This window comes from Corapipo altera, unplaced genomic scaffold, assembly GCF_003945725.1.
Source record: "Corapipo altera isolate COAL_440 unplaced genomic scaffold, ASM394572v1 175, whole genome shotgun sequence".
In the NCBI taxonomy this organism is placed as follows: Eukaryota; Metazoa; Chordata; class Aves; order Passeriformes; family Pipridae; genus Corapipo; species Corapipo altera.
In genome coordinates this window covers 1,165,659-1,187,717 of record NW_020884942.1, presented here as the reverse complement: position 1 = coordinate 1,187,717, position 22,059 = coordinate 1,165,659, and the positions used below count along the sequence as shown (strand labels likewise).

Genomic DNA, 22,059 nt, shown 5'->3' with positions numbered 1-22,059 from the left:
TTTGCCAGCAGGATGCTGGCTCTGAGACGAAGGAGATCAGGGAGGAACGAGCTGTGAGTGAGCAATGGCACAGCTCTGGTTACACGGGACAAGATCAGAAGAAAGTGGAGCAGTAAGGATGGATCCTCAACACAAGATGGGTTTTCCCAGAATGGAAATTAAAAGTACAGCTGAATTTGTGGAAAAGAGGGGGAAAAAAGGGAAGAAAAAATCAGATCCATAGAATGGAAAGTATCCAAAGAGAAGGGGATGGCTTTAAAACTACCTGAAGTTTGACAGCTCTGGTTTCATTTCCAAGGGGGTGAGAGGAAACCAAAAGCACGGCACAGTGAAAAAATTTGCAGCAAGACAGTGTTACGAGCTCATCACTGCCTTTCAGAAACCCTTTGCCTATTTTCAAAGCGAGCCAGCATGCCCAACAGCAGGAGGAAGGCAAAGCTTCTCCTGCTGGAGTTCCCAAACTCTCCTCTCGCTGCCCCACTGGCATGGCTCTGGAACTACCACAGTGCTCAGCTAGAGATCACACCCGTAAATTCCACCAGTTCCAGAGTTCAAGCATTTGGTCTCAGGTTTTCTTGAGCTTGGATTATTTTAAGCAGGTGTTTAACACCACCCTTGAGTCCCTAAGCCAGTGAGCGGGCTGCCGCATGCCAGTGGCCTCTGCCTCAGATGGGGGAAAGGAAAGATTTAACAGGAGTGCTTCGCCAAAGGGAAATGAAAAGGTTGTTTTTCCCATGGAACGATAGGATATATTCCTAGATGGAAGGGCTGCATCCTCATGAGGCCATTGGCTCGAGCTGCTCCACCCTGTGGCACCACTCAGGGACAACGGATCCATCACTGGGCTAAACAACATGAGCACCCGGCAACTGCTCATGTCAAATGTTTCCCTCTCCTCCTGAGCCAAGACAGCTCCCTTCCCCCAGCTCTGCAGCCTCTCCAGCTACTAAGGCTCTGAAGAGGTGGGTCAGGTCCCTGGGCTCCTGCATCCTGCACAGCCACCAGAACAGCACACCCATCAGTGACCCCACCAGTCACAGGACTGCCTGCTGCCTGCCACGGGCCACTTCATCCCTGCTCTTATTCCCTCTCACCCCTGCACTGTTCCCAGCCCCTCCAGCCCTATCACTTCCGATGAAGAAGCTCCGGTTTCTCTTTCGTCTCACTTTTCCACATGCCTCATCTTGCTGTGTAGCCTCCATTAGTGCTGCTTGTCCTTCTCAGGGCAAGGGGCAGGAACCTGCCCAGTCCCACATCCCATACCCCCTTAGCCCACCCTCAATAGCCATGAAAAGCCCCCACCTCGCCAGCAGCCGTCCCCATGTCCACATCCCAGCGTATTCCCATCTGGCTAGCCTTGCCCCGCGGCGTGGGCTCCTCTCCCTGCCAGTACTGCCTGCTGCAGAGCCCCATTGACTCCATTTTCTACTCCATCATTTCCTTCACCTTCCTCGGTCAGCAACGCACTGCTTCCCTCTGCTCGGCTGCAGCTCTCCAGTCCCATCTCTGCAATGGCAGCCCAAGGACCCCAGGCAACACTGTGTCCCCTTGGGGACCACCAGCAGACGCCTGCGCAGCTGCTTCCCGAGCCTCCTTCCCTCCTTCCCCCAGCTTGTTTTCCTGGCTCAGCTGTGGGGAGGAATTCAGCCTGCACCCACACACCATGGGAGCACCATGAGCCACGGCGTCCTGCAGAGAGAGGGGCTGGGCTGCAGTGGGCAGGGGCAGGCAGCCACCCCGCCCCCCTGAGCCCGGGCAGCTCACTCTGCCTGGGGACAGCCAGCCACCGCCCGCTTAATCCACTGCCATCGAGAGAAATTCAATAAGCCACAGCCAGCCTTTCACTGGGAGCAGGCCAGCACCGCGGCCCCACTCCCTGCTCCCTCCCTGCCGCTTCCCAGGGCTACCCTACACATGAAGGAGGTGGCAGAGGAGAACAGCCAAGTCCCCGGGGCCAGGGAGCCAAGGCACATCTGGGCCTGTCCCTTAACTCTGCAGGGCATCCCCTTCCCCCATTCCCGTGCAGCCTGCTGGCTGTACCCATCCCTATGGCATACTGGTCACTTCCAGTGAGGAGCAAAAGACCTAGAGAGCCATGATTAACTGGATCAGCTAAGATTAATTGGGCAGAGATTAGCTAATGAAAGCTCTCTTAAATCCAAGGGCTAGCAATTGGCAGCCTCTCCTGCTGAGAGGTGACCAGCGAGACAGGGAGCATTGTCCCCAAGTGCCACCCACAGCAAGCTCTTCCCCAAAGGATGCTAAGGAACATGCCATGCTGCCGGTCCCCCAGCACATGAGGAGCTGCCTGCGCCCAGGGAAATCCAAGGTGAGTTTCCCTTTGTCTGTGCGCATCCAACCCCACGTCACCTCAGTGACGAGGGTGGACGCCCCATCTGGCTGCACCAGTGTGTTCTCAGCAGCCGCCAGGCTTTGTTGTAGAGAGCCCTTCCCCTGCATCCCTCATTGGGGCCCCTCAATTCTGACTGCAGCCACGGGACTCTGCTCTGCCTCTAGGGCAGCAGGGGACATGGTGCCAGCTGACACGGCACCATCAATGCCTGCCCGGCCGAGCTGGGGGCGCGCCCCTGTCGCCTCCCACCCCGCACAGGGCAAGGGGCCATGACAGTGCAGTTTTCTCCGGAGCACCACTTGCAGCAGGGAAGCAACTCAGCGGATAGTCCAGGACAGGGGCAAGTGCCCCCCATTCCCAGCTGAAATCCAGGCCCCTGCTTCCCTAGTGCCATCACGGGCACCCTTCTCTGTACCTCCTTGCCTCCTGCCCACCCCAATGGGGGACACAGCTCCACAGCAGGGTTTGCAGCTCCCTGAGAACTTCCATGCAGATTCAATCTGCAGGTAGCAAATGTAAGGATGCAGATGAGGGGCTCTGCTCCCCAACCCTGCTGCAAAGGCAAGTAACCCCACCCCCGTCCCTGCACTCTCCATCCTCTCTTTCACAGGCTCAAACCCACAGCAGGGAAAATCTGCATGGAAAGACAGAGAGCTCCAGTGGATGACAAGCATGGATGGGCATGGAGAAGGGTAGGCAGACACCAGGTTCCCACAACCCCAGGTTTGGGGGGCTACAGCTCCGGCCACATGCAGGGAGGTGGAGGGTGGTGGCAGGATCTGTGCCAGCATCAGCTGCCACCTCCCAGACAAAATGGAGGTCAGTGGCAGCATGCAGAGATGGCAGAGCCACCACACCCCTGGCCCTACCCAGGGGAAGGAGGGGTCTGCTGCCTCCTCTGTCCCACCAGTCCCATAGAGGCCACCTGCACAAGGGGTGCCATGAGAGCCCAGCTCACAAGGGGTCTTCAGGATCTGGGGAAGGGGTCACTGCCCCATGAGGGATGAGGAGGGCAAGGAGGAGGAAGCAGAGGAAGAAGACTATGGGGCAGGTGCAGGGCTAATCCCTGGGAGCCTGGATGACCAAGCGTGGAGCTCTGCACCAGCCCTACGCCCTGGGACCAGCCCCTCCAACAGCCAGCAGCCACTGTGCTGGCCCACAGTGACACAGCGGCCCTTGTCCAGCTGCTCCCAATGCAAGGTCAGTGGCAGCTGCTCGTCCTTGAGGGGCAAGAAGAGCCTCAGCATCGCAGCACCTTTGGCAAGAGCCCCAATTGGGGCATCAGCTGCCCCCTCCAGCGCTGTCGTTAGCTCGATGATGACGCAAGATGGCTCAGCTGCATGACCAAAGCCACCTGCCCCGGAGGGGAGAGAGGGGCTGTGGCTCTGAGGTGACAAGGGGTTCCCGTGCCCTGCGCCATGGGCTTCGGGGATGGCATCCTCCCCTTCCGCACCCAGATGCAGAGGCATTGCTCCGTCCCCGGGCAGGAACCCCCGGCTGGATCCTTCTGGAAGACGGGGCGGCACCCGCCGGCCACCGCGCTGGGGACCTGCGGGCAGTTCCCCCCACCCAAACTTCGCGCATCGCGGGGCCCCGCAAAATGGCCGGCGGCCGCAGCCCCCCCCCCGCCCCGCCGGATCCCCGGGGGTGCGCATCCTGCTCCCCCACGCCCAGCTTCGCCTCTGCTGGGGCCGCGAGGGCGGCACAGCCACCCCGGGGCATCCCGGGTTCCCCCTCCGGCCAGCGCCCGGGGGGCGCGGCGGGGCTCACCCGTCCCGCCCAGTGCCGCCCGCCCCTACCTGTGATGGCCGTGCCCGGTTCGGCGGGGCGCAGCGCTCAGTCCCGGGGGCGGGGGGCCGGCATGAGGCCGAGCCGCGCGGTGCGGCGCGGTGCGGTGCGGTGCTGTGCGGTGCAGCGCCGGTGCCGGTGCTGGTGCGGGTGGCGGCAGCCCCACCCCTGCGGTCCCCGCCCCACACGCTGGTTGGCCGCCGCCGCCGCCGCCACCGCCCGGAGCGGGGACGGGGGGGACCGGGAGGGCGAGCGCGGGGATGGAGAGGTGACGTCAGCGCATCCCCCAGCCCCGGGCGCGCTGCGGAGCCGCCGCAGGGGCGGGGCGGGGCGGGGCCTCGCGGTACCCGGCAGCCGTCGCCTGGCAACCGGCACCGGCCCGGTACCCCGGTACCTCGGTACCCCGGTACCCTAGTACCCCGGACCCCGCCACCCCTGGACCTCGGCGCGGAACCCCAGGGAGCGGCCCCTTGCCAGGGCTCCCCGCGCCCCCTGCCCCGGCGCCGTTCGTTCGCTCCTCCGGCCGCCGGCACCCCGCCCGCAGCGCGGGGCCCGGCCGCTCCTGCCCATCTGCGCCGGGAATTCAGAGCCAGCGCAGAAAGCGGATTATTCCTTCGCCGCCAGCTGTTTTCAGCAGCGCGGTCGCCCTCGCCCCACGGCAGCCCCGAGGCCACGGCGTCCCCTCCCTGCCCCAGCTATGCCCCAAGTCTCCCTAGAGGACAGGCAGCGGAGAGGTCTTCTTCACCCGATATCTTGTCACTTTGGTAGATGACAGCACTCCCCAGGCTGACTGTGGTTTTCATCATCCATGCAGGGGCAGGCACACCTGCCCCCAGCTCCTCTCAGTGATGACCATCCAGCTGCTGGGCAGATGTGCTTTCACCTGGCACCAATTGCCAGACCCATGTCCCTGTCCCAAATGTCTTCAGCACCAACTGCTGGTGTCAGCTCTGCCGGGGGGGAATTGTCACCCCTTCACTGTCATCCTCAGAGAAAGCTTTGCTCACTGAGGGTGAGCACCCACTCGTGGACCTACCAGAGCTGGAAGTGGGCAGCTTGTTTGCATTTCAGAGTACAGATGGCAGAGAATGTGCCAGAGGATGGGCATGATGCAACTGACTGTGGGCACACATGGCAGGCAACAGCATATTGAATTCCCACGTGGACCCTGTGGAATCATCAGGATACACTGGAATGCTCACAGTCCAGGCTGAGCCCACAGAGCACAGCCCACTGCAGCAGTGGGATACTGTGACTGTATCCCACCCCACAGCTCTGCCCTGGCACACACCATTCCACTGGCCAGCCTTCTCTGGGCACCTGTCACCTGCCCAGAGGTCCCTCTGCAAGGCAGGTCCCTGGTCAGGGAGCCCTGGTCGACAGGAGCTTTGTGCTGCAGAAGGAGTTATGACAATGGCAGCTGTGCCAGACCAGTCCCAGCACAACCATCCCGTGGCACAGGACCTAGGTGCCCACAGCAGTGATCCCACCTGCTGGGATACTGTTGGGAACCATCAGCCATAGTGTCCTGGGGGCCATGGGTCCAGGGTCTGCCTGGGTGCTTACCAGTCCCAGAGGCTGGCATGCCTGGGGAGCAAGATCCTAGCACTAGCAAGGGGATGTGCCTGAAAATGAGGGGTCCAAGATAGCGGGAATGGCACTGGTGACACATTAACTGGACAGAGGAGGCAACCAGGGGTAGAGTCCAGATTGGCGGGGGGAGCACTGGGCTGTGGGTCAGGGTCCATGGGACACTGGACACTGCTGGCACGGCATGCAGTGTGCTGCAGTGTTGGTTGCTGCTCAGGCAGCCTCCACTGCTCCTCTCCTCCAAGCTCAGCTCCTGGGGACAGTACGGCGTGCCATGGCCACCAGCCTGCTCCGCATCCCCCCACCCCAGGCACTGCTCCGGCCCCTGGTTGTGCCAGAGAGGCTGCTGCTCGGGCCAGGGCCCAGCAACGTGCCCCACCGCATCCAGGCTGCAGGTGGACGACAGATCCTGGGCCACATGCACCCCGAAATGCTGCAGGTGAGCTGCCCCAGCCCAGTCTTCTTCCCCTCCCCTCCCGTCCTCTCTCTCCCCTCTAAGAGGGGTTGAAATGGCAAGAAGAGCAATAGCAGTGCTGGTCAGTGCCCTGCCACCGCAGGTGATGGATGAGATCAAGGCAGGCATCCAGTACGCCTTCCAGACGCAGAACCAGCTGACCCTGGCCATCAGCGGCAGTGGCCACTGTGCCATGGAGGCCGCCCTCTTCAACCTGCTAGAGTGTGGTGACACCATACTGGTGGCCATCAACGGCATCTGGGGACAACGTGCTGCTGACATTGCCAGGAGGCTGGGTATGCTGGGGACAGCCAGATGGCATGGAAGGGCTGAGGGGACCGGGTTTGCAAGCAGGATGCCAAAATGTGAGCCCTGGCTTGCTGTTCCAATCCTGGTGGGAGTGACCAGTGACATGGCTTTCACAGTCAGAGAGCAGTCCAGGTTGTTTCCAGGTGTTCCCTCCGTTTAGAGTGGTTTATGGCTTTTCCACTGGGAAGGATGCCAGACCCTGGCAAGCGGCTGTGCTCTTGGTTCACGTGTGACAGATTCCCCTGTGGAGCAGGTGACTGCCCAGTGGGAAGTATACCCAAGCCTCACTCTTCTCTGCTCAAATTCCTCCCAGGAGCCAATGTCTATGAGCTGCTGAAACCCCCGGGCGAGTATTTCACTCCACGGGACATTGAGGAGGTGAGTGCTGGCCACATGCAATGCAGTGGGCGTGAGCTGACCTCCAGTGTGGTCACCTTCCCTCTGCGTCATGCAGGGCCTGGTGCAGCACAAGCCCTCAGTGCTCTTCATCACCCACGGCGAGTCCTCCACCGGCGTGCTGCAGCCACTGGAGGGGCTGGGCGAGCTGTGCCACCGGTCAGTGCACGATGGACACCCGTGATCACCCAAGGTCACCACTGGGGGTTGGGCCTGGAGATTTACACGACCTGGGCTCTTCCCTGACTCTGTGGGTCTGGAAGGTGTTGGTGCCAGTGAGACACGTGGCCCCTGGGGGGATGAGGGTGCTAGGGCTGCAGGCAGAAGGGTGGTAAGAGGAGGAGGCAGGGACATCAGGCTGAGCTCTGTCCTCTCACAGTCATGGCTGCCTGCTGCTTGTGGACGCGGTGGCATCACTTGGGGGAGCCCCCATCTTCATGGATCGGCAGGGTAAGAGCCACAGTACCCTCATGGGCACCTCACGGGACAAAGGGGTTCATGCCTGGGCCAGGGAGAGTGGGCAGCGGGACCAGCCCTTCTGCCCATATTTTGGGCTAGCAGCACTAGAAACTGGTCCAGCTGCAGCCAAGAGAGGCTGTTCCCCTCAAGCGACCATCAGCAGTGCCAGGGGGTCCCCCAAAGCAGCCCAAACACAAGCAGGATCCATAGCATGTGCCACCCTTGTGCTTCCCACCCACCACTCAGAGCTGGGCAGGGGGTACTCAGCATTTTCCCACTGGGAGCATCTGAACCCTAAGGAGTTGCCTTCCTTTTTGGGTAGAGATCGATGTCCTATACTCGGGGTCCCAGAAAGTCCTCAACAGCCCGCCTGGCAGTGCCCCCATCTCATTCAGTGAGCGAGCCAGGTAAGAGTAGCCCAGTCCCACTGGGGTGGAAGGCAATGGGGGTGGGGGAGGCAGTCACCTCCCTCCTTTGCCAGCCATTTGCTCCAGTCCCGCTCTGTGGAGAGCGTGCCCAGCATGTGAAGAGCATGCAGCAGCAGTGCTGTGGGGGCAGAGTCCAGCCCATCCCTGGGCAGAGTCCAGCCCATCCCTGGGCATCGACTGGGTGCTGGAGCCAATCTCTGCACTTGCTTTAGGGGGCACAGGACTGATCCCACCTTGGAGCTGGTAGGGTGAAGGTCCAGCCTCTCCCCAGCATTATGCTTCACCAGGGAGAAGGTGCTGAGAAGGAAGACGAAGCCCCGGTCCTTCTACCTGGATATAGGCTGGCTGGGAAACTACTGGGGCTGCGACGGGGAGCCACGGAGGTGAGGGCAGGCTCCCTGGTCACAGATGGCTGCAGCTGTCCCCCAGCCAGCCTTCACCCTGGCTCAGGGGCTGCCTGCTCTTCAGGGCTCAGACCCTGCCTGTCCATCACCCTGTCTGCTGGTCACAACCCTCTGCACTAAATGATGGAGAGGGAGAATGCTGCGCGTCTGTGTCCCATACTGCAAGCAAATGGCTGCTCTGCTGCAGCCAGGCTGAACCCCTCTGAGTGCTCCTTGAATTTTGCAGGTACCACCACACGGCACCCATCAACAGCTTCTTCAGCCTGCGGGAAGGCTTGGCCATGCTGGCAGAGATAGTGAGTGACACCTGGCGGGCAGGGGGACACCAGCAGCGCCGGGTGAGCGCCAGGAGATGCCTGTCAGCGGCAGAGACCTTCTCTCACCTCTCTGCCTGCAGGGTCTGGAGAGCTCCTGGGAGCGACACCGGGCCAACTGCACCAAGCTGTGCCAGGGGCTGCTCAGCCTGGGGCTTGAGCTCTTTGTGAAGGAGGAGGTGGGTTCAGGGCAAGCCCACCACCACGGGGTAGGGGCAGCGTGAGGACACAGCCCAGCGCAGCTCAAGATATGCTTGGACAGCTTTTGATACTGGAGAAAAACCAACCCCATTATCAATGCTCTCTCCCGGCAGTCTGCTGGGCTCACCAGGGGGTGGGGCCATAGGATTGAACCCAGTTTCTCTGTTCCCCAGAAGGCGAGACTTCCCACCGTCACCACTGTCAGAGTGCCCGAGGGCTACAACTGGAAGGACATCACAGCCTTTCTGATGGACAACCACGCCATGGAGATCACTGGAGGCCTGGGCCCCACGGTAGACAAGGTGGGCAAAATCCTCCCCTCCTGCTGCCCATGGCTGGGCACCAAACCCCATGATTCGCTGGATTCACTGCGGCTCTCTGGCCATCGACAGTGTGTGGCTGGCTTTGTCCCATGTCCCATCGCCCGCAGCAATGCATAGCAGCATAACCACACACAATCACCCGCCTAATTGAATAACCACGCACACAATTAGCGGGGTGACACATCTTTAGAGGAACCGGGTGTTAAGTACAGCAAGAGCAAGCAGGGAGCTGTGCACACCCGCTCATGCCTGGCTGTGTGTTCCCCGCCTCCGCACGGGACCCTGCGACCTGCCACCGGCCGCAGGGAGACGGTGCCGAGACACGGAGGCAGAGGTGGGTGCTGCAGGGAGACGCTCGCCCTTCTCCTCCCAGGTCCTGCGCATCGGCCTCTTGGGCTGCAACTCAACCGGTGAAAACGTGAACCGAGTGCTTCGAGCCCTGCGAGACGCCCTCGGCAGCTGCCGCCGCAGCAGGCTGTGAGCTCACCTGCCCGGGGGGCCTGGGAGAAGCGGTGCAGCAATTCCCTCCGGTGCAGCAATTCCCTCCGTGCCTGGCTGCAGGCAACTGGCAGCAGAGGGACTCCACTGCCTCCCTGGGATGCTGGCGGGAGACACGGCAACACCCAGCAAGCCAAGCAGGAGTGGGAAAGGAGAAGTTGGAATAGCAGGGGACACGGAGGAGAGAGCTGCACTCGACAGACATGACACGTCTCAAAACCCCTTCTCCCATCATCCCAGTGGCCTGGTCCCCCAGCTCTTCCCCTTCACCAGGGCATGGCAGCCCCTCGGCAAGCTGACACGAGGGCTGGATGCAGGATCTGACCATAGGTCCTTTCCCCTCCCACCACCACCAACCTCAGCTGACCCTGCACCAGAGCTCTGCAGTGCAGGATCCCAGCCATTCCCCCCCAGATTCTGTACCCTGGGATGAAACACCCGGTGCCCAGCTCTACAAGGGCAGCCAAGAGGCTGTGCAACCCCCCAGCCACAGCAGAAATAAGCTCTCTCCCTGGAACAACCTTTCCTCAATAAAGCGACGTGGCAGTGTGCTGCTCCCAGGCCCCTGGCTCTCCTTGCACCCCCCCAGAGTTTTGAGACACCCCAACGGGGCAGCAGTGGGGTTCCACTCAGCTCTGCTGCGGAATTTCTTGCCGGATCTTGGAGAGGAGCTGGGACATTGCTGAGCGGCGTGCACTGTCCTGGATCCGGTACACCTGAAACTAAGTGGAAGCAGGTAGAAAGTGAGAGGAGAGGCTGCCAGGGGGCAGAGGGCTCCGGGGGGGCCAATTCCAGCACATCCCCAGCTGCCCAGCTCAGATGGTTTCTGGGGATGCCTTGCGAGACCAGCTGGAGGTCTGGGGTTACCTGGTTGAGCAGGATGTCAAAGTAGGCTGTGTCCCAGTAAGACCCATCCTCGCTGGGGAGCTGCAGGAGAGCTCGGGTGTTGGGGTTTGCCTTCCGGCTGTCAGTGCGTGCAGGGTGGCCAAAATGGAAATGGAGGAAGCGTCGGGGGTCCCGGGCAAAGCTCTCTACTTTATGGTAGAGGGAGGCAAGGTCCATGGCTGCTCCTTGGAAGAGGTTCTCCTCTGGGTTCAGAAAATGGGGCAGGTGCCGGATGGCCAGGCAGCGGAGAAGGATCACCAAGAGCCTGTAGACAGAGCCCTCCAGGTCCTGCCAGTCCTCCAGGGAGGGAAAGAGCTCTGTGCTCCACAGCAGCACCATCTGTGGGGAGGGAGAGAAGAACACAGGAACAGGCACAAGGCCTGATCCCACAAAGGCCAAACCTTCACGCCCTGCACGTCACCACGCAATGACCTGTGGGGCTGAATCCATGTTGGCTGGAGCAAAAGATGCTTTTCTGAAGGTCAGATGCATACTGTGCCCTCTTTCTTTAAAAAAACTGAAACAGACAACCAACCAACCAAAAAAAAAAATAGCCAACACATCAAAGAATGCAACATAAAGCAAAACACACAGGATTTGGGTTACTTGGAGCTGGAGCCATTCTCTCAGCAGAAAACACTTCTCTACCCAGGGCCCAGAGAGCTGTCACAAGGAAAAGGACACACCCAGATTGTGCCACCAGGTGCTGTCCCCAGCATGGCCCCGTTCCTGACCAGTATCACCAGTCCGTATAGGTCCAGAGTGCTGAAAACAGGTTGGGCGGGGAGAGGTTTTTTGTCAGCAGAAATGCCAGCCTTGGCCCTGTACGGTCACCTCCCACCACACCAGGGTATGGGACAATTTGCAGCATGGCAGCACAGTGATGCCATCCCCAGCAGACACAGGCAGCCTGTGCCAGAGGACACCTAGTGTGTTGACATAGAGCCCCAGCTCTGAATGCATTGAGTGTCTCAGGCTGGAGGTTGCTGGTTCAATCCAAGGAAGAAGGACCAAAGCCATGGCCAGCAGCAGCATGCATCTTTTGCAAACACAGCCATGGGCTGGTACATCCCAAAGCACTGCAGGCGCTCGCCCTTGTCAGTTGGAATCTTCTGCAGGGGAGCAGCCTTGACTCTCTTGCCCAGAGAGCCACAGTCCCAACCAGCAGAACCTCCCTACCTTCAGGTAGTTGAAAGTGAGACCACTCTTCCCACCCTCCTCTCCCCAGTCCTGGTCGCGGAGCTGGTCGAGCAGGCGAAGGCTGTCCAGACGGGGTCCCTTCAGTGTGTCCACTGCGTGGAGCAGCCTCAGGATGGGGAGGTGAGTGGAGGATCTGGAGGGAGAAAGTGGAGTCTGGTGAGAGAGAGGATAGAGATGTGCACCCTCCCAGGGTGGGGAGAGTGTACCTGCAGTGACCTGGTGTGGGGGGGGACTCTCTCAGCCACATGCATGGTCCCAGGCATGCAGCATCTTGGATCCACCTCCTGCACTCACCTCTGGCAAAGCAGAACTTGGGAGGTTTGGAGTGAGATGGGAATGCTGCTGAGCAGCTTCTTCCCGGGAGGAACAAGAGTGGAGCGAAGTAGGGTTGTGCTCCCCTACATGCAGTGGAGAGGGCTGCAGGCTGCCTCAGAGGGGAGGCTGCTTTGGTCCCCAAGGAGGGGCCAAATGTCCAGCTGGACCACACTGTGCCCAAAATAAGCCTGGACCGGTCCAGCCAGCCACTCAACCCCTCCATGGGGCTGGGTAGCTGTGGTGGCAGGGGAGATACATGTCACTCCAGCCCCGTTCTCTCCTGCAGCCTGCCCTGGGAGGCACCTTATCACCCTGCTGCTGCCAGATGCCTAGGCTTGTTTCTGAAGCCCAAGCAGGGATCTGAGAGCTGCCACCCTCCACATGGTCAGGGTTCAGCTCCTGCAAAGAATTTCAGGGGGCTCCTTCAGTTGCATTCGCCCTCTTTCCTTGAGCTGCCTGAAATTTGGCTGAGGCTTTTTGCCAACACCAGGAAGTGGGTTTGGGCATCATGAGGAGGTGACTTCAACCTCTGCTGACATGTCCCCACCCTTTCCTATCCTCTTTTTGCCTACACCCAGCAGCATTGCCAGCCAGGGGGGATCGTTGGTGCAGGACCACACCACCATGCATGCAGCCAAGCCACTCACCTCCAGCAATGGGGAGAGGCAGGGACAAAGTGGGCCTCTTCTGTGGCCCTCTGGAGGCTGCCTTCAGGGAAACCCCTGTCAATCTGCCTCCCCTGGAGCTGGAACGGCTCCTGCTGCCTCCTCACCACCGGAACAATGTCAAAGCGAATGTTCTTCCAGCCACCACGGATCAGCAGGGAGAGCTCCATGGCATCTTCCCGCAGATTTTCGGCGCTGACGTCACCTAGATATGGAGGGTTTGGCAGCAGTGAGGAGGTTAACGCAGCCGGTCCCGCAGGCTGAACCAGGTATGCGCTGCAACGCCTGTGACCGTGTCCCACCCCACTCGACTCCTCCCTTTCCAGTGCTGCAGTTTGTCCACGATTTCCCAGCTAAAACCCCTCTCCCAGCCATGCTGGGGTGGTTCATGGGAAGGAGCATTGCTCCAGCAGGGCTTAAGGTCAGGCACAGCAGGAAGTCTCGAGCAGCCAATTCAGGCTATGCTTCTGGGTGGCTGAACAGTGCCAAGCAAAACAATGTGGTCCAAGAAAAATGGACCAGAAAAGGTCTCAGGCTGTGGGAGTAGAGGAAGATGAAGGTCTCTGTCTTGGCTGTGGAGGAAGGAGGGAATGGTGGGCTTGCTGGGGCTGGGTTAAGAGACCTCCAGACCCACTGGTCCTCTTGCATCACCTTCTCATCAGGACTGAGCTTTACTTCAAGAAGCACCTTTGGAGCATGAAGAAGCTGACAAAACCATTATGGGCATTCCCAGGGTCCCTTCCCACCATGTCTTTCCTGAGGATGCTGATGCCAGCTGAGACCCATGTGTTCACAGGGTCAGACCCATGCCTCAAGGTCTTGGTTCAGCTCTGATGCACTCCCAGCTCACCCTCCAAACAGCCTCCTCCAGGGAGCAGGGGGCACTCGGAGGCCAGGAGGTGGGAGGAGAACATGATTAGGAAGAGCCAAGCAGGGCTGGGAGAACCCTTCACCCACCAAGGAGGGTGCCATCAGCCCCAGGTGGAGATGCCTGGGGATGACTCTGCTGCCATGGGATGGCAGGGAGTAGTTTGCATCTCCTCTTCCTTAGCTGAGGGCAAAGGCTATCCCAGCACACAGCAGGGTGGTCACTCACCTGCTCATGCAGGCTTTCAGTGGGTCACGCACCCAGGGATCTATGTCCCAGCGTGTTTGCAAAGGGACCACCGCCAAGCTGGGCTTGCCAGCTGTGCTGGAGGCAGCTCCCGGCTGGGAAATGCCCCGCCAGCATACGCACCTGGCTGAAGCAGGAAGCAGCGCTGGCAGTGCACGATGGCTGAAACAAGGAGCTCTTTCAGGTGCTGGAGGACTTTGCCCGGAACCAGACACTTCGCACCACCTCCGTGCTCCATCGCACCCACGACACTGATCCAGTCCTCCAAATCGGTCCCCGGAGAGGGCACTTCCAGATAGCAGGTGCTCAGCCCTGGAGGGTGCCCTCCTGGGGTGTCTCTGGGCTGGCATGCCAAGAGCTGCAGGGTATCACGGTCAATCCGCAGGGGCATCTCTACAGTGACAGCATCCTCAGAGGCAGAGAGAGCGAACTCGAGGGCTTCCAGGTTCCTGGCATAGTCCACAAGGAAGCGGGGCTCCCTGGCATGGACACCCTCCAGCAGGGTCAGCAGGATGTCCTCAGCCCGCTGGAAATTCTCCAGCCGCTCCCTCTCGCGGGACACGATCACCCCGAGGTAGCTGTGCCAGAGGGAAGTGTTGGCTTCCATGGCAGCTCTGCTGCCGTTGTGAGCCTGCTCCGAGCAGGAGTAAAAATACGTGGGCAGGGAGGGCAGAGCTGTGTGCCCTCGTGGGGAGGGTGGAGGGAAGCCACAGCTGGGCGTTGACAAGCACCAGTGCTGGGTGACTCCCAGGGAGAGGTACTGGGAGCAGCATGTCCCACCGGGGCAGACCCAGGGTGGGGGATTGAGTCACACCGTGGCCCTCCTCTGGCACTCCAGAAGGGTGACAGCGAGTGCTCAGCTGATGGGTCATGCCAGGATAAGGCTGTGGTCTCCCACACTTCTCTTGGCACAGGGGCTGCGTGCCAGCAGCATCCCCTCACAGCCAGTGCCAGGTGAAGGCGACCCACTGCCCTCACGCCCTGGCTCAGCCTAGTTTAGCCTGCTGCCTGGGGCTGCCAGCGCCCGGCTGCTCCCAGCCTGTATGGCGCCCACGGAGCTGGGCACAGCGCTGCGGTTCTGCGGGAGGGCTGCGGAACCCTGTGCCCGCCTTGCCGGTGCTCAGAGCAGCCCTGCAGGCCCAGTGCATCGCTGTCAACATCAGGCTTCAGCTCAGCTTCCATCAGGCTCCAGCTTTCGAGGTGCGGGCACCCCCCCAGCGCCTCTCGCCCGGGCTGAGCCCCCGGCCCCGCCCCGCAGGTAGAGCCCGGCCCGCCCCGCAGGCCCGCCCTGCCCGGGGCGCGGGTTCCTGCCGCCGGGCTGCGGGGCAATCGCCCCGGAGAGAGGAGGGAAGCGTTGCTTTGGACCCCAGATCCGCCGTGCGGTGCGGTGCGGTGCGGGAGCGGCGGGGGCAGCCCGTGCGGTCCCGCAGCCTGGCCGGTCCGGGGCTCCGTCCGTTCCGCCACGCCGAGCTGCCCGGCGGGCTCGGCCCCGCTGCAGGGACAGGGCAGGGACAGCGCAGGGACTGCCCGTACCCTCCCACCTGCCCCCGCTCCTCTCCATCTCCCACGGATCCCGGAGCGGGGATTTCCGGGCACGTTGGCTGGCTGAATGGCGCGCCCTTCCCGGGACACGTTTCCGGGCTTCTCGGGCCGGGAGCAGGAGCTTGTAATGATTATGACTGGAAGGCTCGGCTCTCCCAGCAGGACAGCGTGGTTCAGCCGTTCCAGGGTTCCCTGCAAACTGATCCTGCCCTTGGTCAGAGTAGGGAAGGGAGTGGGGGAGGCAGCAGGGGCCCCTGTGGCAAGGGAGCCCGAGCCGAGCATGGGAACCGCTTCGGGGAGGGAGCATGCCATGGGGCTCGTGGCTGGGCCTCCCACCTCCTGCAGCTCAGGCTTTCGTTTTAAACAGCCCAGATGAGGTTTCTGGATCTCCCCAGGCTTTTTTCCAGTTTTCCTTGTGCCTCCTTCAGTCCCCTGTGACTGAGGAGCAGACCTGAAGGTAGGGGTCTGTCCCTCAAGGCCATCTGTCCTTCCACCAGCTGACTGAAGGAGCTCTGTCTGCGTCCCTGGAGAGCACAAGGCTCAGAGCTCTCACCTGCAGAGCATCTCTGAGCACCTGCAGTTCGAGCCATGGAGATGAACAGTAGCCAGCACTGGGCTTCTCAGTACTGGAAGGCTGGGGGTGCTCAGGGCTGGGAAGCCTCAGCCAGATTTTAAAAGCCTGACAATGGATGACAGGCTCTGAGTCTCCTTACCTGAGCCCTGCACTCCAGGTTTCACCTGACCTGAGCAGGGGATACTCAGTCCCTCACACTAATGATTGTCCCAGCCAGGTCTGAGTGTGCAGCTTGGTCTTTACCTTCTTCCGTCATGTGGGAAAGACAAGCTGGCTGGCGTCCCAGAGAGGGAACAAAAGTGACAGACTCCCTGCTGCCAAAGTGGGGCTCCTGTGGGCTTCACCCTCCCCATCAGAGTGGTCTGGGCTTATCCTGAAGGATGCTGAACCCGAGCCAGGCAAGAAAGATGACTGCTCCATGCACTGATATGGGAAAAAAGAAGGCAGAGAGATGCAGGCCACCACTTTTCTGTGGGTGGTGGGTGACAGTTCACTGCTGGCAGGGTTGCCCTAGGAGCATCATTTTGTCATGGGTGGAGTCCCTGCTATGGCAGCAGCCAGGACATTCCTTCTGTCAGTGCCTGGCTGGGATGCTGGAGGAGGCCATGGGGAACATGCAGAAGCTGGAGTGAGAGCAGCCGTGGCACTATAGGAAGATAAGGCTGGTCAGGGCAGGGAGACATGTATGTCCCCCCAGATGTCTTGGTGCTAGTAGGGTAACCATGCCCTCTTGGCAACGGTGCTGGCTGACCCCACAGTGTGACCCTGTTCCCATCACTGCTAGAGTTCTGATGCCCTGAGGAGTGAGTGTGTTGTAATCTTCTCGGCTCATCACTGCCTTTGGCACTTGCACTTTTTGGACCTCTACGTGCCACAATCAAGAGGTTGGTGCTGCAAAATGCTGCCTTCTGCCCCTTCCTGCAGGCCAGCACTTTTCCCCTTTGTCCTTTCCCCTATCCCCCCTTCCTCCTTTCCTCTCCACCTTTTCTTTCCTCCTTCTTCCTTCCTCTTTTTCCCCCTTCCCCTTCTTCACCCTTCCTCTTTCTCCTTTCCCCTTCCTCTACCTCTTTCTCTCCTCTTCCCATGCCTTCCTCTCCCCTGCAGGTAAGGGGCCAGGGGCAGACTCTGGAGGAGCAGCTTCCTGGCTGCTGCCAAGCACAGTTGGAGAAGGAAGAGTGATGCTAGGTGGTGGCACATCTGGAGACACAGCTGGCAGCCAGGAGAGGTGGGAGCAGCTGGAGGTTCTGCCAGAACTCTGGGCAGGAGGGAGCAGAGCTGGCATGGGGAGGGAATGATGCAGATCAGGTGGTGGGGGACAGCAGTAACTTCATCCCTCATGGATGGGTGGGTGAGCCCTGGCTGGAGCCATGCCACATGGAGTGAGCTACAGAGCAGGCATGGCACACAGCTGAATGGTCAGGACAGTGCCAGGACCCTCAACCCTGCCATCAGCCCAAATTGAGCACAACTCCATGGGAGGCAAGACAGTGGGGAAAAAATTCCTAGCGAGAAGGTCGGTGAGGCCATGGAATACACGGCTGGAGCGTGCGGTGCCCTGCCTGGACGAGTCACCAGAGGCTGGCTGCAAGTGCCCTGGTACTGGCAGAGAGTCCGGGCTGAATGAGCTAATTGCTCCTTTTCCATCTCGGCATTTTATGGTTCTGTGAATTTTTTCTGTTAGAAACGGGACAGAGAAAACAACCCAAAAATAAGAGCAAGGGCAAGCAAGAGAGAGGAGAAAACCCAGGGGCATGAGAGCACTAGGCATTGCAGGGGTGGGCGAGGGGCTGCAATGAGCCTCCAGTGTCCCTCACCCAGCTCACCTCTCTGCAGAACACTGCTGCACCCTGGACCCTGCAAGATGCCATTGTCACCTAGCAGAAAGACACTGGGGGGCTGAGCTGGTGGGCTGAGGAACTGACAGAGGACAGGGACACTGGGATGCAGAGGGTAGGTGATGCTCTGCCCCTGCTCACCGGCTCCACACCAATGTCAGCACTTCTACACCCCACAAGCCCCTGAGAGTGGCATGGCCCCCAGCAAAATGGCTGGGATGGGGAGGGGGGACAAAGGCAGGGAAGGTAGAGAGGAAGAGAGAGTAATTTAACATGACAGGCTGTTTATTTTGGCAAAAAGGGTCTCTTTTCAACAGATTTCAAAGCTTGGCCCCGGGGCTGGGGGGAACCACACAGAGGGGTGGGAGGTGAGGGGTGCGAGGCGGGGGGGAGTTCAACGGGGCACCCAGACTGAGAGAAATGGAGAAGAATCCCACATCTGTTTGTCCCTGGGGCACTGCTCCAGTTGTGCTTGCGTGCTCCTGTGGGGTGTCCCCCCGCAGGGTGCCCCCCTGGGCGTCCGCGCACTCCTGCACACACGTGCTTGCCTGCATGCACCAGCACACGTTCGCACGCTCCCCCTGCCCCTGCTCCTTCCTTCAGGCCAGGGCTCAGCTGGAGTCTTGGCTTCCCCCAGTGACATTTCAAAAGAGGCTGTTTATTAAAAAAAAAAAAAAAAAAAAAAAAAGGAGGAAAAAATTGCTAGGAAAGAAATAATTATTATAATCACATTAAGAGCTTTGGCTGTAAAAACCCTGCGAGGGCGCAGGGAAGGAGCCGGGGCTGCTCTCGGCAGGGAGTGCAGGGGGCGGTTTTCCTGCCTTGTGCGCTTTTATTTTCCAGTCCAGGTCCAACAACTTCTCCCCTCCTCCCCTTTTCCTCTTCTTTATCCTGGGAAATGAAAACAATTTATTTAATGATGGATCGTTCCTTTCTCTGGTCACTGACCTTCTGCGTGAATTTCTGCTGAGCTCGGCGGAAAACACGAGGCTGGGTTGTGGATCACATCTGTGGGTGGGGGAGGGGGGGAGCTCACCCTCATCCTTCCCAAAATCCACAGCAACTGTTCTGGGGAGCGGGACGGGGCTGGCCCAGAAGGGTCAGTGGAAGCGTTCCCACCACAGTGGGAAGCGTTGCTGCAGGCACTGTCCCTGGAGACTGGGGGCTTTGGGGGCAGATATGGGGGCTGGTGCAGCCCTCGGGGCCCTTCCACCCCATCCCCTTCTCTCCTGGAGCACCCTCAGTGGTTCCCAGCATCCACTGCCCTCTCCCTCACCTAGGCTGGGGTGCAAGGGCTGGGCTGGGGTGCAGTACCGAAGTGGGAGTGAGGAACAAAGGAGTTGTCCATCCTACCAATAGTCTTTGCTGCCCAGTGAGGCTTTCCTTGCTCAAGGTGTCTGCCGAAAGTGGTTTTTGGACCTGATCAGAGATGAGACCAGGGAGGCATGTGGGGCTGCATGGGTCTCCCAGCACTGGCCAGCAATGTATCCCCTGTAACAGGCAGTCTGGCTTCTGGCCAGCCCACTGCTTGACTGGGTTCTGCTCCCTGGGGAGGGGAATGCTGGAGCAGTGAGGGAAAGGGGCAGGATCACAGCAACCTTTGGTTGAGGGGGCTGTCAACACCTAGCATGCATTGCCCCAGGGCCCCAGGCGTGGGTGCAGCTCTTCGTCCCTGCAGTCCCTGGTCCCTGGTCCCTGCCGGTCCTGCTCAATCCCCTGCTCAACCCCCAGCTGACCTGTGGAGCCGGAATGGAGCAATCCAGCATCCAGCCCCCTCCCCTATGGCCCTTCATCTGCCATGGCCTGTTGCTCAAAGCATGGTTCTTGTAAAAATGCGTAAATATTTATACAAGAATAATTTAAAAAACATGGTCTGTCAAATAATCAAAGCAGCAGAACATCCGAGGAGCTTTCAGCTGGATTGGGAAAGCCGGTGTTGCTTTCCGATGCCCCGCTGCAATGCTGGAGGTGCTCATGGCCAGCCCCAGCCCTGTGGGGGGCTGGACTCGCCGACACAAGTTCACAAGAACTTTGAAGTCTTCATAGACGTGGTCCCATGGTAATGGGTGGCTTTCGCTTGCATCAACCCAGCTGCCTGCTGCAGGAGTCAGAGCCAGGGATGGCACCTCACCAAGCACTGGTTTCAGCCTCATGTCCTGGTTTCAGCACTGTCCCCTGCACTAGGACTGCATCAGGAGCAGGAGATATCCCTGGGTGAAGTGTTTTGTCCCTGTCTTCCCCTGACCTGCATGGTGAGGCCAGGGTTGGAAGGATGGCAGCTGAGCTGGTAGGGTGACCCCTGGTGCTATGGGGTGGCTGGGGTACTCCCCTATAGCACCCTCCAGAGGTGGCAGCACCCTCAGCATTTCAAAAGCTTGCCTTTGCAGTGCTGGGGTGAGAGCCTTGGACCAGGGAATTCCCCCTGGGGAATAGGATTTGTGTCCATCTCAATGGTCCCACCTCCCTGTTTACGCTGGTGTCAGCAGATGCCAGCAGAGCCACAGCTGTGTCCTGTCCTGGTGGCACCATGTCCAACCAGCACCACCGAGCAGCCCTGAACTGGTGCTCCCCAGGGGAACAGCACCTGGAGCCTCCCAGTCCCACATCCTTCTGCTCGCTCTGGGGCTCCTCTGGCTGGGGCAAGTTAGGAGACACAACTGCCACCCAGTGATGTCCCTGCCACAGTAGCTTAGATGACACATGGCCACCAGATGCCTAGGCCGTGTGGTTCGGGAGGGGTCCCAGGGTGGCGGAGGAAGGCGAAGGGATGGGAGAGGGGAAGGGGTTCCCCCTGTTCCCACAGCCTTGTAGAGCAGAAGCAGGCATCGTGGGGGCTCAGGCAGTGCACAGGGAGCGGGAGCTGGGTGTTGCAGTAACCTCCATCCTCCTGGCTGCTCTCCAGCCCCTTCCCACCACCCACATCTGTGTGTGCAATCTGTGTTGCTGCATTCTTTGAGCCTGGGCCAAATAAAAGGTTCAAACACTTTCATTAAATGTCAGCTCCCCTCAAAATCTCATACACCTCCCTGGGCTACCTGGCTGCCTCTCCCACCCTGGGTAGGGGGTTCCTGGGACCAGTTCTCCCCATGGGAGGTGATGCTTGTGCAGCACATGTGTTCAGTATCCACAGGGAACACTCTCTGGATTTGGCCCAACTAGCGGGAAAGGAGGGAAGAGCCAAATCCAAACCATGTGCTGACCTGCAGCCCCCTGTGTCCTAACGGATCCATGCTGAATGCACTCTGGATCATTAATAGCTCCCCAGGTCCCTTCCACACGTCCTGTCCCCCAAGCAGAGAGTCTGGCCGGGATGGAGGGTGGGCAGTGCTGTGTGCTCTTTTCCACTGGTTTTCTAGGGCTGCCTTTTGGGAGAGGCAGTGGGCAACCACAGACCTGTGAGAGGCAGATGGGAGGAGCCCAGGGGCAACTGCCTGTGTATTTGGGGCAACCCTGAAACTGTGATGCCAAGTAGAGACAGGCTTGGGGTCACCAGAAGGATCTCTGCCTCTGTCCCTCGTTTCTGGAGGCAGCATCCATCTCTCCCTCTGGCATAGCTTTGCAATGGGGAGCTGGTCCCATAGCATGCCTGGTGCCAACTGGCCTTCTCAACCCCCTTGTTGGGTGCTTCTGGAGTCTGGGAGGGAGCACCAAGTCCAAGCACTCTGGAGCCTTTGATGGGGTGATTCGCTGAGGAGCATTCCCGGCTGCGGGTGCCAGGGAAGCTGGAATGAGCATTGGGATGCCCCTGGGACCTGCATGGTCCTCTCCACAGCCTGACAGCCCCCTTGGGATGGGTGTGGTGGGTCCTGGCCCTGTTTTGAGGGCCACCAAGGAGCTGGACACCACAAACGTGATGGCAGGTGGAGGAAAAGGGCATCTTTTTCTGGAGAGGGAGCGGGTGGTGGAGGACAGAGTTTGGCCAGATGGTGTGGGGAAAGGGCTGCTTTCCCCCATGCTCCCCCCAGCATTTTCAGCACAGAGCCCAGCTTCACACCAGCTCCAGCTTTGGGCCCAGAGGAAATGTCTGCATCTGGGGCCCACAGCTGTTCTCCCTGCTCGGTTTACTGCTTCCAATTTAATGTCCTGGGGAGCTGGGTTGGGATGACACGGGGGGAGCATTGTCATGCTTTTCTGTGAGAAGCGTGCCTGGAAGAAAATCCTCCCCTCACGCTTGTGATGGCTGCCCTTCCCCTCTCAAAGGGGAAAACCCACCGTGAGAAGCCTAGGTTGGCCCCTGTGGGGATGCTCATGGCAGAGGGGCAGCTTGGTGCCACAATGTCCCTGTGTTCCTTGGAAGCTGAGCTTGCAGCAGGGCCTGTCATGGCACAGCAGAGCCAGGATATAGAACTTCTGGGATGGTGGAGCTCGCTCTCACAGGTGCAAGGTGGCAGATGGTGACAGCCAGAAGACCA

The 22,059-nt window shown here is 59.9% G+C and overlaps 3 protein-coding genes across 23 annotated transcripts in view; 1 reads left to right on the top strand and 2 right to left on the bottom strand.

Moving 5' to 3' along the window:
* The window catches only part of KIF1A (kinesin family member 1A), a 38,484-nt gene extending 34,193 nt beyond the window's left edge, over positions 1 to 4,291 (bottom strand). For 7 of the 20 annotated variants that reach the window (XM_027661752.1, XM_027661756.1, XM_027661755.1 and 4 more), the window contains exon 1: positions 4,153 to 4,290. The gene's annotated coding sequence lies outside the window, so the exon portion shown is untranslated. Of the gene's footprint in view, positions 1 to 4,152 lie in introns of all 20 variants that reach the window. The other 13 variants (XM_027661751.1, XM_027661753.1, XM_027661754.1 and 10 more) reach the window with 6 other exon arrangements.
* A 1,568-nt stretch (positions 4,292 to 5,859) lies between these two features.
* AGXT (alanine--glyoxylate and serine--pyruvate aminotransferase) lies at positions 5,860 to 10,078 on the top strand. Of its 2 annotated transcripts, none has more exons than XM_027661964.1 (11): positions 5,860 to 6,170; positions 6,289 to 6,481; positions 6,808 to 6,872; positions 6,949 to 7,049; positions 7,270 to 7,340; positions 7,672 to 7,756; positions 8,065 to 8,160; positions 8,408 to 8,477; positions 8,579 to 8,674; positions 8,873 to 8,998; positions 9,393 to 10,078. In XM_027661964.1, exons 1-11 carry the CDS (start codon positions 5,916 to 5,918, stop codon positions 9,498 to 9,500), a joined length of 1,266 nt encoding a protein of 421 aa, XP_027517765.1. In that variant the 5' UTR covers positions 5,860 to 5,915; the 3' UTR covers positions 9,501 to 10,078. The 2 variants fall into 2 exon arrangements, with proteins under 2 accessions (XP_027517765.1, XP_027517764.1); XM_027661963.1 differs by having other exon boundaries at positions 5,862 to 6,170; positions 8,870 to 8,998.
* A 17-nt stretch (positions 10,079 to 10,095) lies between these two features.
* MAB21L4 (mab-21 like 4) lies at positions 10,096 to 14,303 on the bottom strand. The gene is made up of 5 exons (XM_027661965.1): positions 13,820 to 14,303; positions 12,565 to 12,787; positions 11,582 to 11,735; positions 10,385 to 10,741; positions 10,096 to 10,239 (listed from the first exon to the last, which is right to left on the bottom strand). Exons 1-5 carry the CDS (start codon positions 14,301 to 14,303, stop codon positions 10,147 to 10,149), a joined length of 1,311 nt encoding a protein of 436 aa, XP_027517766.1. The 3' UTR covers positions 10,096 to 10,146.
* Between the last annotated feature and the right edge of the window lie 7,756 nt (positions 14,304 to 22,059).

Excerpts from the sequence above, each read along its gene's own strand:
- MAB21L4 (XM_027661965.1), bottom strand. The coding sequence starts at position 14,303 with ATGGAAGCCAACACTTCCCTCTGGCACAGCTACCTCGGGGTGATCGTG. Across the intron at positions 11,736-12,564 it reads GCCTCTCCCCATTGCTGGAG|ATCCTCCACTCACCTCCCCA; the intron begins GTGAGTGGCTTG and ends TTCTCCCTCCAG. Across the intron at positions 10,240-10,384 it reads TTGACATCCTGCTCAACCAG|TTTCAGGTGTACCGGATCCA; the intron begins GTAACCCCAGAC and ends GCTTCCACTTAG.
- AGXT (XM_027661963.1), top strand. The coding sequence starts at position 5,916 with ATGCAGTGTGCTGCAGTGTTGGTTGCTGCTCAGGCAGCCTCCACTGCT. Across the intron at positions 6,873-6,948 it reads CTCCACGGGACATTGAGGAG|GGCCTGGTGCAGCACAAGCC; the intron begins GTGAGTGCTGGC and ends TGCGTCATGCAG. Across the intron at positions 7,757-8,064 it reads TCATTCAGTGAGCGAGCCAG|GGAGAAGGTGCTGAGAAGGA; the intron begins GTAAGAGTAGCC and ends ATGCTTCACCAG.